This window comes from Eptesicus fuscus, chromosome 18 (assembly GCF_027574615.1).
Source record: "Eptesicus fuscus isolate TK198812 chromosome 18, DD_ASM_mEF_20220401, whole genome shotgun sequence".
Lineage (NCBI taxonomy): Eukaryota > Metazoa > Chordata > Mammalia > Chiroptera > Vespertilionidae > Eptesicus > Eptesicus fuscus.
In genome coordinates, this window is record NC_072490.1 from 1,910,304 (window position 1) to 1,925,831 (window position 15,528).

Here is a 15,528-nt window from a genome sequence, read left to right on the forward strand (position 1 = left end):
CCAGAAATGTCTTTTCTGTAATTTGAGAACAAACTCAGAAGCATTATTTCTCAGAAAGCTAATCATTTCTTTGTTTTAAAGCAACTCTGAATTTGTGGAAACATCACTAAGAGTTCTTCTGTTCTTGCACACTTCACCTATGATTTTTGTTTGTCTTACACACACTTTCTTGGTTTACTGTGATCTTTGGGAATTAAAGTAGAGTTTATAGGCTGCAGTTGCTTTTTAACTGCAATGGGGCAGTAACCTCAGCTTTGATCTTGGTTTATGAACTGCTTTCATAGGTATTGGCATATTTAGGAAAGTAGAGATATCTTTTTTTAAAATATTTTTATTGTTTGAAGTTTTACATATGTCTCCTTTTTCCCCCATTGACTCCCCCTCCCACCCCCGAGGGCAAGCCCCCACCGCCCCAGTGTCTGTCCGTTGGTTATGCTAATATGCATGCATGCAAGTCCTTTAGTTGATCTCTAATGCGCCCCTCCCCCCCATTTGTCTCTGGATCTATTTTTGTTCATCAGTTTATGTTGATCATTATATCCCACATCTGAGTGAGATCATGTGATACTTATCTTTCTCCAACTGGCTGGTTTCGCTTAGCATAACACTCGCCAGTTCCATCCATGTGTTGCAGGAAAGTAGAGATATCTTGGTGTTTAAATAACAGCAATTTAAACGCTTCATTCCTTTAGTACTTACTGATTTTCTCTTTATATTGTCAGATTTATTAGCAGAGTAAGACATACTACTGTATAGTGTCCACAAAGGACGTTCTTAAATGTGCTGGCTGTGGGAGCTATTAGAATCATACGGGCTGACCAAAGGCATTGACACACGTGAAATCATTCAGGACACTGGTTTAGAAAAACACACCTTTCAGGAACTGCGATCCTTTCTTGGCATTTTATTATATGAAGTGATAATGTAGTAGGTAGCTATATTTCTTTTTCTTTTTTTAATGAAAGGATTAGATACCAGTCCCATGTTGTCTGTATTACATCTCTGTGTGGCAAGTAGAGGGAACTTTTGAAAGCACCAGTTAGGCCTAAGATCCTCTGCTGGCCTGGCACCTCCCTTGGAGACATTCCCAACTCCGTCCTGCGTGGCTGGCCCTCGGCTGACGGCTCATCCTGTACTGCTCTCCGCCTTCTTCCGCTCTAGCCCGGCCGGCCTTGCCTCCGGCCCGGACCAGCACAGGCTTCCCGCTGACCCTCCCTTGTCTTCTGGGGTTTAGCTCTTGGCTCCAGTTTCACTTCGCAGAGGCCTTGCCTCACCATCCCTACCTGAACCCCTCGTCATTTCTCATTTTATCCTAGTTTATTGTCATAGACCCAGCACTGATACTTTTCTCAGTGGTTTTGTGTGTCTTATTTCTGCCACTGGAGAGTTGGCTCCGGAACGGCAGGAGCCTGTGTGTCCTGGTCCGTCCTGATCCTGAGTGCTCCCACCCTGCCTGGCACTGAGGGCTTCCCAGTGTGCATGGAAGGAATGTGCCTTGGAACACTCAGGTGTTAGAGAACTTTAACATTTACTTCTGAAGAGATTGTGTGTGAATTTCAGCAGAAAAGGTGATTTCATAAATGGCAGTCACTTTTCTAAGGCTGTCTGATGACCTGCAAAGACCGTGCAGGATTGCTGTTGCTCATGAGAGGGGTGTGTGGGGTGGGGTTCACCCTTTAGCTGATGTAATGGGGAGCCAGTCTATAGCAGACTCGTCACTGACTCCAGTGAGCATCCTTGGAGTTTTTGTCTCATTCAGAGCTGTGTAAGCACAGGGCCACAACTTTGATCCAAAATCTGCGGGTTCAGATGAGTGCATACATTTTTCTGAATATGGAAAGGTAATGTGACATATAGATCATATAGGAATTATATACCCTAGTGGGATGTATATTAGATACAATATTTCTACAGCAAAATGTATGACTACTCTCACTAAGAGGACTTGAAAAAGACTATAAAGAGACTCAGTATAGTGGAGGTCTGGATTTGTCTCCAGATGACTTAACTGAAAATATACCAAAAACTTGATATTTAAGGAACTTTTGGATTCTGGAGTTGCATATAAGGGATTGTGAACCTATATATGCGTATATTGGAGTTTTTCTTTTCTCATTGTCTAATATATTCTAACGCCCTTCATTGTAATATAACACGGTTATATTCCTGGGGAAGACAGTACCAGGAGTGGATGTCTTTTGGTGCCTGACAAACGCTTGCCTGTGCATGCAGTGCCCCCCTCAGCAGTAAATGAAGACACTCCTCAGGCCCCTACCAGCCGGGATGAGTCTCACAGGCAGCATGCTGAGGGGCGGACACGCGACTCCGAGGCTGTTCACACGGACATGAAGGGACACGAAGCACGGAAGCACGCAGCATTTAATGTGCATGTCCGCTCTTAGAAACCCCCGGTCCGGAGGCTGGGGCGGGGCTGGGGAATAGCACTTCATAGCTCTGCTGAGGTCAAGTGACTAGATAATGTCACTTAACAACAACAAAAGAATCAGCCCTGGCTGGTGTGGCTCCGTTGGTTGGAGCGTTATCCTGTGCACTGAAGGGTTGCGGGTTCGATCCCAGTCAGGATGCATATGGGAGACAACTAACTGATGTGTCTCTGGTCTCTCCCTCTCCCTTTCTTTCTCTCTAAAACTCAGTTTTTAAAAAAAATGAATCAAATGTTCCTGAATGATGGTGACAGGGTAGAAAAATCATTGCATAGTATAAGCTTCATTAGGTTTATCTTAGTAACCTACCAACTGGATTTGTGCCACAAACGAAATGATTTCCTACCTTTGCTTGCCTCCAAATCAAAGAAGACATTAGTCATGCTGTCTTATATCACACTCTATGCTATAAAAATTCCTGGCAGCAATGTACTATGTATGAATTGGTGGTTAAATAATATTTATCTAAATATTGAGATGCGTATGTGCAAACTACAAATAAAACATTGGATGAGTAGAACCTCCGAAGAAAATTTCCCCAAAATGGTACTGTCACATTCAAGGTTAGTTTTGAAAACTGCAATAGTGTTATGTTGAGGGAGTAGGGTTTTCTATGTTGTTGTTCATGTCATTATAAGTAATTTAAAATTCTGTATTTGTTAGAAAATGAAAAATTTTCATTTTAGCTTTTGGACTAATATCAAACCCTAGAAAGTGCTCACTTGCTTATCATACAGTGAATATGAATATGCTTGGCAAATGTACAAGCATATCTGATGAAATGGACCTTTTTTTGGGAAACCTTAATCAAAAATAGTCCTGTATTTTTATTATTATTATTTATTTATTAAAAATATATTTTATTGATGTTTTACAGAGAGGAAGGGAGAGGGGATAGAGAGTTAGAAACATTAATGAGAAAGAGAAACATCAATCAGCTGCCTCCTGCACACCTTCTACTGGGGATGTGCCCGCAACCAAGGTACATGATGCCCTTGACCGGAATCGAACATGGGACCCTTCAGTCCGCAGGCTGACGCTCTGTCTACTGAGCCAAACTGGTTAGGGCTAGTCCTGTATTTTAAAATGGCTGCTTGGAGGACAAGTGCTGTCAGTTAAGTTCCTGATCATGGCAGTGCTTGCTGTTGAACTTGGCAGAAAGTGGGGGGAGGAGGGGGCAAACTTCAGGCAAGTTGAGAGGCGGAGGTTTGAACATGTTCAGGAATGACATCAGTGGAAAGCAGTGTTTGCCCCCCATGTCATAGGCAGATGAGAGATTTTTTTGCTCCTGACACCAACCAATTCTGGCACCAAGTGGTCATCCTGTAATTCAGTTCAGTTCTGACACTACCCAGAGTTAGCATCAGACCCCATAGGGTTAAGGGCTCAGTCCTGTAAGGCTGCCCTTATTTCAGGTGCCCGTAGCACATATCAGTACCGAGATACCCACGCTTTTGCTGGAGGGTCTCACATCCCCCCTTCAGGTTTGAGAATTTGTTAGAATGGCTCACAAGATTCCGGAAAACAAACAGTTTGTTATAAAGGACCAAGTGAAGAGGTATGTAGGTTCATAGGTCTGCAAGTATCCTGGAATATGGATTTGTAAACTAACCCGGAAGCTTTCCAAACGCCATCATTATGGATGTTCCATTATGTAAGTAGTATTGATTAAGTCATTGGCCATTCATTATTGACTCGATCTGTAGCCCTTTTCCTCCCTGGAGTTGGGAGTGAGGTTGAAAGTTCCAAGCTTCTAACCAGGGCTTGGTCTCTGATGACCAGTCTCCGTCCTGGAACTGTCCATCAAGAGTCGCCTCATAGCCAAAACCGGTTTGGCTCAGTGGATAGAGCGTCGGCCTGCGGACGCAAGGGTCCCAGGTTCGATTCCGGTCAAGGGCATGTACCTTGGTTGCGGGCACATCCCCGGTAGGGGGTGTGCAGGAGGCAGCTGGTCGATGTTTCTCTCTCATCGATGTTTCTAGCTTTCTATTCCTCTCCCTTCCTCTCTGTAAAAAAATCAATAAAAATATATTTAAAAAAAAAAAAAAAAAGAGAGTCGCCTCATAGAACAAAAGACAGTCACACACCCTTATCGCTCAGGAGACTCCAAGAGTTTTAGGAACTCTGCGGCAAGAAACTGGAGCAAAGACCAAATATATAATTTTAAATATATCTTTATTGATTTCAGAGAGGAAGGGAAAGGAAGAGTGAGAGAGAAACGTTAATGATGAGAAGGAATCATTGCTTGGCTGCCTCCTGCACGCCCCCTACTGGGGACTGAGCCCGCAACCCGAGCATGTGCTCTTGATCAGAATCGAATCCGGGACCTTTGAGTCCGCAGGCCGACGCTCTATCCACTGAGCCAAACCAGCCAGGGCCCAAATATTTTTTGTTGATATCACAGAAGGGGATCCCCAAACTGGATCTGGTTGGTTCCTAGTACCTTTAGTTGAGCACCAGTTCTCTATTATAGGGCATAAATGACCTAGGCTCATGTTCTGGTCAAAGTGTCACAAAATACCTGTTGTCTGACCCTTCCCTGGCCGCTAGTTCACTTCTGGAATAGATGAGCGGCTGGGCCAGTGTGATCTGCTCACATCCTGAGCAACTTTTAGTTTGGCCCAGAAAACCATCATGGATGAAGTGACCCTATGATTAATTTTGGACTTTGAAAACTCCTTGAAAATACAAACAACAAATTTTTTTTTTAAAAAAAATAACCAGTTGGTACAGATGGAAAACTAAATAAAATAGAAAACATATTGCAGATTTCAAAAATTTACCAAGTAATAGTAATGCACATCCTCCTTGTTTCGTGTGTTTTATTATAAACCAACAACTCACATGTATGGGTGAGGGGGAGAGAATTGAAAGGGCGTGTTACATATCAGAGAGATGGATTTCATATGGGCCAATTCCAACTTTCCCAGAGGGTAGTTTGACTTGTAGATCAGATATTTTTCCTAATTTTCCTCAGGAGCGCATCCCCTTGAGGTTTTCAGCAGCAGAGTACCAGTCGGAAATGTGCACAGGGCTCCTTAGTTCTTCTATTCTTGATAGAAATTCAGATGCCTGGATCGATCCTGTTTTGGTTCTTGCTAAAATCTCTAACTTGGTAATATTTTACTTTTCTTCTCAAAACTTATATTACCCAATGAAATGGAGTTAGGAAAACAGGGTCGACTATACAACCAAGCCCTCTTGAATCTCTAGTAAGGTTTCCCACGGTGCTTTTTATATTCGTAATGCTTCTTCCCACAGAAGTAACACTCCTTGTTTAGAGGGAGAAGACTGCATTCATTTCCCTCAAAGATCCCCAGTAAAATAATTTCTTTTTCTCTCTGCCTATGTCCTTTAATATCCCGATTCTTTTTTACATTTTGTATTTGGTATTCATATTCTAGATCAATTTTGAGTATAGGGCTGCTCATCTCATTTGCCTAAATAAACATTGCTGTATAATTGCTTGGTGTGGACTAACAGACTTGAATGAGGGGGCCATGTCTGTCAGCATCACCAAGTCAGTTTTTTGGGGGGGGCAGAGACTAAATTGATTCTGGAGTTGGGTGTTACTTATCAGGGCTTTGTTTTCTGTACCTTGTTCCCCCCTTAAGCACCTGGTTAGATTTTCTCACAGACACTGTTTTTGGGAACCGGCAACCACATGGTTAATGAAGAGACGAGTCAAAGTCTCAATTTTACCTTTATAGATGTGCTCCCTTTGCCTTGTTCTCATTCTCAGCTGCCAAAAAAAAGTGTAAGAGCATTCGCATTTCTATGAGAAATGGATAGTTTCATGTCAGAAAATGGAGTAAGATGTGCTTTTTAATAGTCATGGAAATAAGCACTAAGACCCATCAGCCCACTGACTTCCTCCCAGCAGATGATGGAGGAAGGGAAAGGAAATGAAAGAGACCTTTGGTTCCTCTAGGTAAGAACAAATCTGTCTGTGGGACCGTGGACATGGAGTTTGCCATCTTTTCTTTAATTTTAATTTTTTGAGTCATCTTGATGGTTCCACATGGAATGTTTAGGTCTCTGGGTGGAATGAATACCTTCTGTGTCTACTAAAACTCTCCCTGTGGATTATAAAGTCTTAATTATCTCAGTGTAACAGTCCAACCACTGTAATTATTTTTGTATACAGTTGTGTTGCCTATGTCATTTTTAGATTTCTGTGTCTTCACCTGTGCCTGCTCACCCCTCTCCTCCACCCTGCACTCACTTTCCCTCTCAGGAAGTTAGCATGGGGGCGGGCTGTGACTTGGCTGGGGCTTCCGATGGTCTGTGTTTCCAAGCTTCCCTGAGTGTGAGCATTCACTGTGCTGGCTGTGCTGCTGTTGTTGTAAGCCACACATTTTTCATACACTATGGTCCTTAACTATGCAAGCCAGCCTCTTCACCTGGTGTCATCCGAAAGGGCAGTCTGTTGCAGCGCGGGAGGAAAACCGGGCATGTTGGACTTAACCTGTGTTGAGAGACGGTATGTTCTTCACCTTGGGGTGTTTGAGTATGATTTTGACAATGCATAGCTTTCATCTCGTGGGCTGACTTCTGTCTCTGTCCTCCGAGTTAGATATGACTTCTTTCTATTCTAGTCCTTTTTCCTATACATCTTTTATATAGTTGTCCTCATTTTTAAAGCTTTTAAAACATATTAAGTATCCTATATCCAGTATTTTACCATATTGTAATTTTTATTGTTGTTTTTTAATCCTCACCTGAGGATGTTATTCCATTGATTTTTAGAGAGAGTGGACGGGAGGGGGAGGAACATGGATGTGAGAGAGACACATTGATTGGTTGCCTTCCACACGTGCCCCAACCAGGGCCACGGATTGAGCCTGCAACCAAGGTATGTGCCCTTGACCAGAATCGAACCTGGGACCCTTCAGTCCATGGGCTGATGCTCTATCCATTGAGCCAAACTGGCTAGGGCTGTAATTTTTTTTTTTAAATATATTTCTTTATTGATTTCAGAGAGGAAGGGAGAGGGATAGAGAAATAGAAACATCAATGATGAGAAGAGAATCACTGATCAGCTTCCTCTTGCACGCCCCCCATTGGGGATGGAGCCCACAACCTGGGCATGTGCCCTTGGCCGGAATCGAACCTGGGACCCCTCAGTTTGCAGGCCGACGCTCTATCCACTGAGCCACACCAGCTAGGGCTAGGGCTGTAATTTTTATAGCCATCATTTATAATAAGACTTTGGGTTTTGTCTTTTCAGGAGAACTTTGATAGGCAGTATAAGTCAACCTGTGAATGATTGCTTTCTAATTGGCATACTCAGGCCCACTCCCAATGGTTCTGCCATTGACATTTTACAGTCGGAATAATTTGTTGTGCTGCAAATTCAGTATTTCTTAACTATAGACATGGTCTTACCTGTGCTCAAGCATGTGGGACCCTTTCTGTAAATGGGCTGTGGAGAGTTTGGAATTCAAATTACTTAACTTACTTCTATCAGTGTGAAAGGGTGAGAGGCCATACAGTGTGCGGTTCATAGCATCAGTTTGAATCTGGGCTGCCTGGGTTTGAAGTCTAGGTGAATTTAAGCAAATCGTTCTTTCTTTGCCTGCTTCCCATGGGTAAAATGAGGTTAGTAACATTTGCCTCCTAGGGTAGTCTGTGAGGATGCACTTAATGTATGTAAAGTAAATGTAACTTAGTATCATCATTGCTTTTGTTAAAACTGAAAATCCTTATGCTACAACCATGAGTCTTGGACACACAGAATGCCTGGGATCGCCCTAGCCGGCTTGGTTTAGTGGATAGAGCATCGGCCCATGGATTGAAGGGTCCTGGGTTTGATTCTGGTCAAGGACCATCATTGCAGGCTCGATCCACAGCCCTGGTTGGGGTGTGTGCGGGAAGCAACCAATCAATGTGTCTCTCTCACATCGATGTTCCTCTTCCTCCCGTCCACTCTCTAAAAATCAATGGAAAAATATCCTCTGGTGATATCCACAACAACAACAAAAACGCCTTGGGTCAAGATTGTGTACTTTTAAAACTTACTATTTTTTATGTTTTAGGCATTATAATTAAACTTTAAACTTCTGTTCTTGTTTGATAGCTAAAGTTGTGGGCAGGAGAGATCGAGCAGAGTGTTGAGCTTGTGAATTTAGTATTAAATCTAAAGTACATTGTCAGCATACAGTATTTCAGGGGTGATGTATAAAGATGCTCTTATATGCTCCTAATGTCTCCTGTGGACCATATCTTTCCTTCCCAGTGACTTCACTATCAGAGTCTGTTTGTCCTCTGCGAAGTATGGATGTTGTCATGTGTTGTCCTCTGTCTCTCTGTCTCTCTCTCTGTCCACAGATTCTGTGCGCTCCTTTGGGCCACAATACTTACTTCTGTAAGCATAGGAAGGAAGCTCAAGGCTTTGCGAGTTTGGTATTAGTTCCTGTTTCATTTCGGCAGCTGTGAGTTGCTTCCCACACTCCTGCACTCTTTCTTGGTGTGTTGTGTAGCAGCCATCACATACTGAGGGTACCTCTGCTCATTCTGTGCAACATGCATTTGAGTTTTTGCAGTAGATATCCTATATAATAAATGCCTAATATTAAGTGTCTGACCGTTCGTTCGACCGTTCGACCAGTCGCTATGACGCGCACTGACCACCAGGGGGCAGATGCTCCAACCAGTAGGTTAGCTTGCTGCTGGGGTCAATGTATCGGGACTGGGCGAGATGGGCCAGATACGCTCTGGAGCCCTCCTGTGGTCCCTCCCTGACCCCGATCATGCACCGGTGGGGTCCCTCGGCCTGGCCTGGGCCCTCTTGCAATCTGAGACCCCTCAGGGACCCCGAATCCATGCACTGGGCCTCTAGTTTGGTGATAAATAGTACCTTACTTGCTCCTGCTATTCTACAATGTTTCCCAAGAACACTCAAAGCCCTTTACACAATGCAGAGTGTTTTATGTATGAGATGGGCACTGAGTTTGATCAAGAGAATCCATTCCATTGAAAGAAATTAAGTAACAAATCAATTTCCGTTGCTAATAGGATATATACAAATATACTCACACCTTTTCTCTAAAGTAGTTTCATTTCTTCCAATAGTTACTAATCAGAGGAGGCTGATTTGTGGTAAGTTTAAGTGGAGGTTGCAGGGGTAATGGTCAAAACTTTGAAATCGGGTAGAAAATCTGAGATTTCTAGCAGCTTTCTCTTACTCTTCCTGGTCATTTCCTAAAATTCAAAGCAAGAATCAACCTATACCGTGGTAACTTGTCTTAATGAACCTGGAGTATTTAACAAATCTTAAGTTACAACTATATTACTATCATAAAACATTTCAGGATATTCATTCCACATGAATCCAGCCCATTTTACCAACTTTGGTCTCCTTTTTAAGTTATATTTTCTATTACCGTAGGTGTTTTTTTTTTATTTTAATTAATATGATTTGATTTGATTTTTGGCTGTTGAAGTCTTTTTTGTTTGTTTGTTTTGTTTAAAGTATTATATATGTCTCCTTTTTCCCCAATTGACCTCCCTGGCCCTTGATGTCTTGAACCAATGATAGCAGTTTCCTATTATTTATACTTTGTACTCAAAATTGCCCTGGGTTTTGTGTTGTTTTTCCTTCCCTGGTTTTTACTTCTCATTGGAACAAACCGGATCTTTCCTTGTTGCTGCATTTGTGCAGCGCCCTCCTAAAGACAGCCGCTCTCTCCTCCTCATGTGAGGCAGTGCAGGAGGCCTGGGCGCCCCTTGTGGCGCGCTGACAGGTGCGTTGTATAGTCAGACGCTGGCATCGCAGGGAGGTTACAGGGTGGTGTGGTTAGAGGTCAGCAGCCTGTAAACCCCATGACTTTGCAGTCTCATGGGTCACAGAGCCGCAGAGGGCACGTGGTCAGGAGCAAGGTGAAGGGTGCGTTATAACGAATGGCACGTGCCGTTCTCCGACGTGTATTGATTGCTAACCACAGCTGTCTCTCCCCCAGCCTACCCACCGCAGATCTTTGTGCATAAGCACAAGTTTGGACCCAGCTCTTTGTACTTATTTATGCTTTTACACCTTCTTCCTTTTGTAAAGATTTAGCTGGTTTATGACTTGAGTTGAAACAAGAAAAAAAAGAGGAGGCCTGAAATGGTCTGCCCCGGCCAACCAGAAGCCTCCCGTGGTATCCAAACAGAATAGTTGCCTCAGTCTGTCAGCACTTCTGTCTTTGAAGGTGGTTTCTGCTTGAAAAGTGGTGACTATTAGCATAGCTTTGGGATAATTGCTTCTATTTTCTCTCTTGGGATGCTTTTTTTTTTTTTTTCTCAGATACTTTCCTATTCTTACTGACTTTTTCCCCAGAAGATTCAGCCTGTGGTTAAATGTTTTGGGTCCCCGCTTAAACTTCCTGTGGGATGACCCTCTCCGGAGCTTCAGTGCTAAAGAGCACAGAGGATCTTCTTGGTTCATAGGAAAAGTCATTTTTGGAATGACTATCCAGAAACATCCAGACTTTCCTTCAGTACTTTTTTCTGTTTGGAATAGCAGCTTTGCCAAGGATAGGGGAGGGAGGGCCAGTGGGAGGGCTTGGTTTAAGGGGTTCAGAAACAGGGGGTTGAAGTGTGTTTGTTGTTTTTGCAAGGCACTAACACCACTCCCGTCTGTATTTAAATGCTGTCCCCAGGTTACGACTATGGCTATGTCTGCGTGGAATTTTCACTCTTGGAAGATGCCATCGGATGCATGGAGGCCAACCAGGTTGCTTTATACTTCGGTCAAATGATGCTGGAAGGATATATTTTTATGTATGGGGAGGGAGGGTTTCAAGTGATTAAACTTTGGAAAGGTGCCAGAAGTTCATAGTTGCAGCATACCACATGCCAACCAAAAAGCGATTATGAGGAGAAACTTTAACAGAGGCCGGGAGGGTCCTCTGGAAGAATTAATGGGCACAGAGTGTATTTTAAAATCCAAAGCCCAGTTGTAGTTGGACTATATTTCAAAGACGGTAGATGGGGAAGATGACAGGTCTGGAGTGCTTCCTCCCTGTGGAGTGTGACTGAGATGGGATCCTGATGCAAAGAATGATCCTTGAGTGTCTGTGATCTCCAGGAACTGCCTGGCACAGGAATTCTGGGTCAGTACTCTTATCCAGACCTAGGGGGAAGACCGCTGATGGAAACGTCTGTGGCACTCGGGTCCTGCCTGCATGTGCTACTCCTACAAGGGCCATCGGGGAGGAGAGTCAGGGCTTGTTGGTGTGTATTGCACTAATCGTTGCTCTCTGCAAATTGGAGTTTTGTACTCAAGGTTTTGGCTGCATATAGTCAAAGCTGGTGAGTCTGAATCTGTACTTCCCTTAGGTGTGAAACACCCAGATGTATTCAGCTTGCCACCTAGATCTCTTATCTGAGTCTTTAATTAAACCCTGCCTGGTAGTTTTGGGAAGAATTAGGAAATGGATAGAATCCTTCTTGTCTTGGTGTTTCCTTGGGGAAGTTTTTGTTTGTTGTTTTTTATGGTGTCTTAGTTCCTCCGACTGTGAAGTGGGAGAAAGAAGCATAGCGATACAGTTTGGTTTTAGGTGCCCACTGCCTGTCCTTAACGGTGTGAGGGCGGTGCTCCCAGAGCCTCAGAAACAGGCTCTGCTGAGAAGAGCGGTGTGCTCCAGAGCGGCTCCTTGGGGCAGCCTCCGGCCCTTCCATCAGCTCTGTCCGGTCCAGCTGCTCACACACTGACCTTTCCCTCTTCGCCATCTTCTCCCTCATGGACATGACATGCTCTACAGCCTTTGGGAGAAGCACTCATTAGAAGGGAACTTGACCTGTCCATCTCCCTGGTTAGTGATAGAAATATTGCTGCATCCTCAGAGAGTGACTGGATTAGGACCGTACTCCCTCGACAGAGCTCTTGTTGACTGATGGTTCCGTGTCCATCATTGAATCAGTCATTTAACAGACACTAATCATGTGTCAGAAACTGCTACCTTCCAGTATTGGGAGAGAAGAACAGAGGTCCTAATCTGTATCCTTATGGTTGATTTCATCCTGACAATCTGTCCTAATTCGAGAACATTCATTTAATTCATAATCATCTTGTTCTGGTCAGTGAATAGTCTTTAAATCCTTTGCCACTGCCCTGAGCAATACGCTGAGTGGTGGAAACATCAGTGGGGGAGCCATGGCAGATGCCATCGCTTTTGCACCGTTCTCCACTCCTCCTAGAGAGGTGCTGCTTCATATTGGAGCTCTTTAACCTTTGCTCTCAAAACATGAAGCAGTGTTGTGCCTTCACTGCTTCTTCCCTCCATCCCTACCGAAATCTAAGGTATCCAGCCCCCTAAAGAGTAGTGCCAAATAGAAGTAGGGCAGTCTTCTCTAAAAACAGTGTTTATCCTTAGGTCTTCTATGAGAGCCACGCTGGGAAAATGTTCATTTGTACACACAGTGTCTCTTCTCACCCATACCACCCAGTCTGCACACTCGGGGACTCCAGGTCCCTGTTGAGTGAGCCTTGCCCGGTGAATGGGACAGCATAACTAAGCAGGAGCAGGCCAGGGTTCTCCCAGGTGTGAAGCAATGTTTGACAGGTAAACTTTTTTCTTTTTTAAACATGTTCTTACTGATTTTTAGAGAGGGGGGAAGAGAGAAACATCAATCGGCTGCCTCCTGCCTGTCCCCTACGGAGATCCAGCACAGCAACCCCAGCATGTGACCTGACCAGGAATCAAACCAGGGACCTCTCACTGCACAGGACAACGTTCAGCCAACTGAGCCACACCTGCCAGGGCGACAGGTAGATACTTTCATGCCTAGGGTTCCATCCAGCTCTCCGCAGGAGTGAAAGGAAGGACAGCTCTGTCTTCCAGGGCCTTACCATCTCAGACTGAGAAAGGGGACCGAGATTATGTGGTACTCGTGGGTCCCACAAATGTGCCCTCAAACTCCAGACTTTTGTCTGACACCATTGTCAATGTTCTTTGGAGTTATTCCTTAACGAGACATCCCACATCCATTCGACTCCATCTCCTAGATAGTTCTCCTTCCCCTGGTCACGGGACTGAGGGCTTCCAGCCAGCACTGCCCACAGCAGCAGCCTCTTGCTGAGCGGCATACCCTTCACCATCCAGTCAGCATTCTTTAATAGCCTTTACCGCAACTTGGCATGTGTGCAGTTCGTTTTTATGGGAAATTTTTGAGACCGGGATCTTCAGGGAAATTTGTACATAGCATAGAAAAGAGGAGTGAGCGTAGGCTCTGCCTCCCGGTATAGCTGGGTTGTCTCTGGCAAGTTTTTTAACCTTCCTCAGCCCCGTTCCCTGTGTCATCAGTACCTCACGGGCTCCGGTGTGGATTCGCTGAGATTGTTCATGATGCCTGCTGGGTGCCAGGCTCACCTTCTGGATGTTAGAGGTAGTGCAGTAAACATGACAAATTGTATAGCTTCTGTTTTAGTACATAAGCAAGTAGACACATTAAAACAAAACATGGTAGTGCTGAGTGCTCTGAAGATAATGAGCACGGCACTGAGAGAATGCAGGGTAGGGTTTCTGGAAGACTTGAGACGGGGTGGTCAGGGACGCTTCTTGAGGAGTGACGTTACCTTTGAGGAGTGACTCTTGGTGAAAATATATACAGAACACTTTGCATAGCTCCTGCTACCTAGTAAGCATTTGGAATTAGACATCTCCTCCTCCTCTCCCTTCTTCGTGTCAAGTGATTTCCAATCATAATTCTAGGAAAGTAAATGTTCGTATCTGGATAGTCTTTAAGGAAATGGATGTGGATCAAGCTCCCAAGAACACAGTAATTGAAAATCTTCTGCGAGGTATAAGAATGTGAGGGAATAAGTCCTTACTCCTTCGGGTGCATAAGCCAGGGTTCAGGGAAGGTGAATGTCTGTCTGCTCATCCATTCTCCTCCCCTCAGCTTTTACTTAGGGACCAAATCGGTACAGATTCTGAGACATCTGTTGGGCACCACTGAGTAGAGTTTGTATGCTTCTGAGGAGGTTTCAGTGAAATGCTTCAGATTGAGGTTTTTTTTGTTTAATATGTTTTTTTATTTTTATTTTTTAGAGAGAGAGGAAGGGAGAGGGATACAGAGATAGATGGATGAGAGAAACATCGATGGGCTGCCTTCTGCAGGTCCCCTACTGGGGATCAAGCCTGCATCTCTGGCATGTGCCCTGACTCAGAATCCAACTGGTGACCTGGTTCATAGGTCAAAGCTCAACCACCAAGCCACACCAGCTGGGCTGGATTGAGTTTTTTATAACTCTTTGTCGATGTGAAATTATTTTATTTATCACTGACTGACATTTGTAGGTCTGCCAGCTTGCTTTGTCAAATATTATGGTTTATATAGGCCTTAATGAGGTGGTTCAACATGGTAACCAAGGACCCTCTAGCCCTTTCTCAGTGCCTTCACAGAAGCATCAACTGCAGTGGGCTCTGCAGCAGTACAGGGCCCGGCTCATGGGGCATCACTCAGCCACGCTGTCTGGCGGGGCGGGGCGGGGGTCATTTCTAACAGGTCCACGGCCTCTGACCTTCACCTTCTCTGTCTAGGAAGAGGTGGAAGCCAGCCAGCACCAGAGGCAGCGCCTTTCCCCAGCCCCTCCGGGGGATGCTTCAGCGGTGTCCTATTTCCTTGGCTTTCTTTGTTGTCCGGGCCCTGGAGATTGAGGGCGAGTATTCTCTCCCTCTGCTGGGTGTGCCATAGCGGGCGGGGACTTGCGAGGGGAGCTAGAAGCATTGTGTTCGAGAATCGACCCCTTTCAGTGGCCGCCCAGTTCTGAGTCCTTGCTCTCTCAAACTGTTGCCTTTGTTTTGTAGGGATTAGCGCTTTGTTTTCTCAAATTTGCAGGTGTGGTGTTTGCTGCCTGTTCATATTCAGTCAAATATTCACTAAAATTCTCCTATAAAAGATAGCTTTGGAAGAAGAGTTAATTTCCCTGGGATTTTTACTCAGTTTTCTTAGCATCCGTGGCCTTTTGTAGCCAGAGATAACTTGGCTGTATGACATAATCAGCTTGACTTCATGAAGTGCCAGGAAAAGGATGCTGTTATCACCTGACATGAAAATTCTGAGAGATGCTGAACTTTTCTGGCGTGGGAGCGAAGGC

At 44.5% G+C, this 15,528-nt stretch overlaps 1 protein-coding gene across 4 annotated transcripts in view; it reads left to right on the top strand.

Annotated features, from left to right (window-relative positions):
• The window catches only part of RBM6 (RNA binding motif protein 6), a 67,502-nt gene that overhangs the window by 18,173 nt on the left and 33,801 nt on the right, over positions 1–15,528 (top strand). For 2 of the 4 annotated variants that reach the window (XM_054729735.1, XM_054729736.1), the window contains exon 6: positions 11,087–11,160. The exons of the other annotated variants lie outside the window; for them this stretch is intronic. In XM_054729735.1, coding sequence (XP_054585710.1) covers positions 11,087–11,160 — 74 coding nt within the window. The remainder of the gene's footprint in view (positions 1–11,086; positions 11,161–15,528) is intronic. 4 annotated transcript variants of the gene reach the window in all.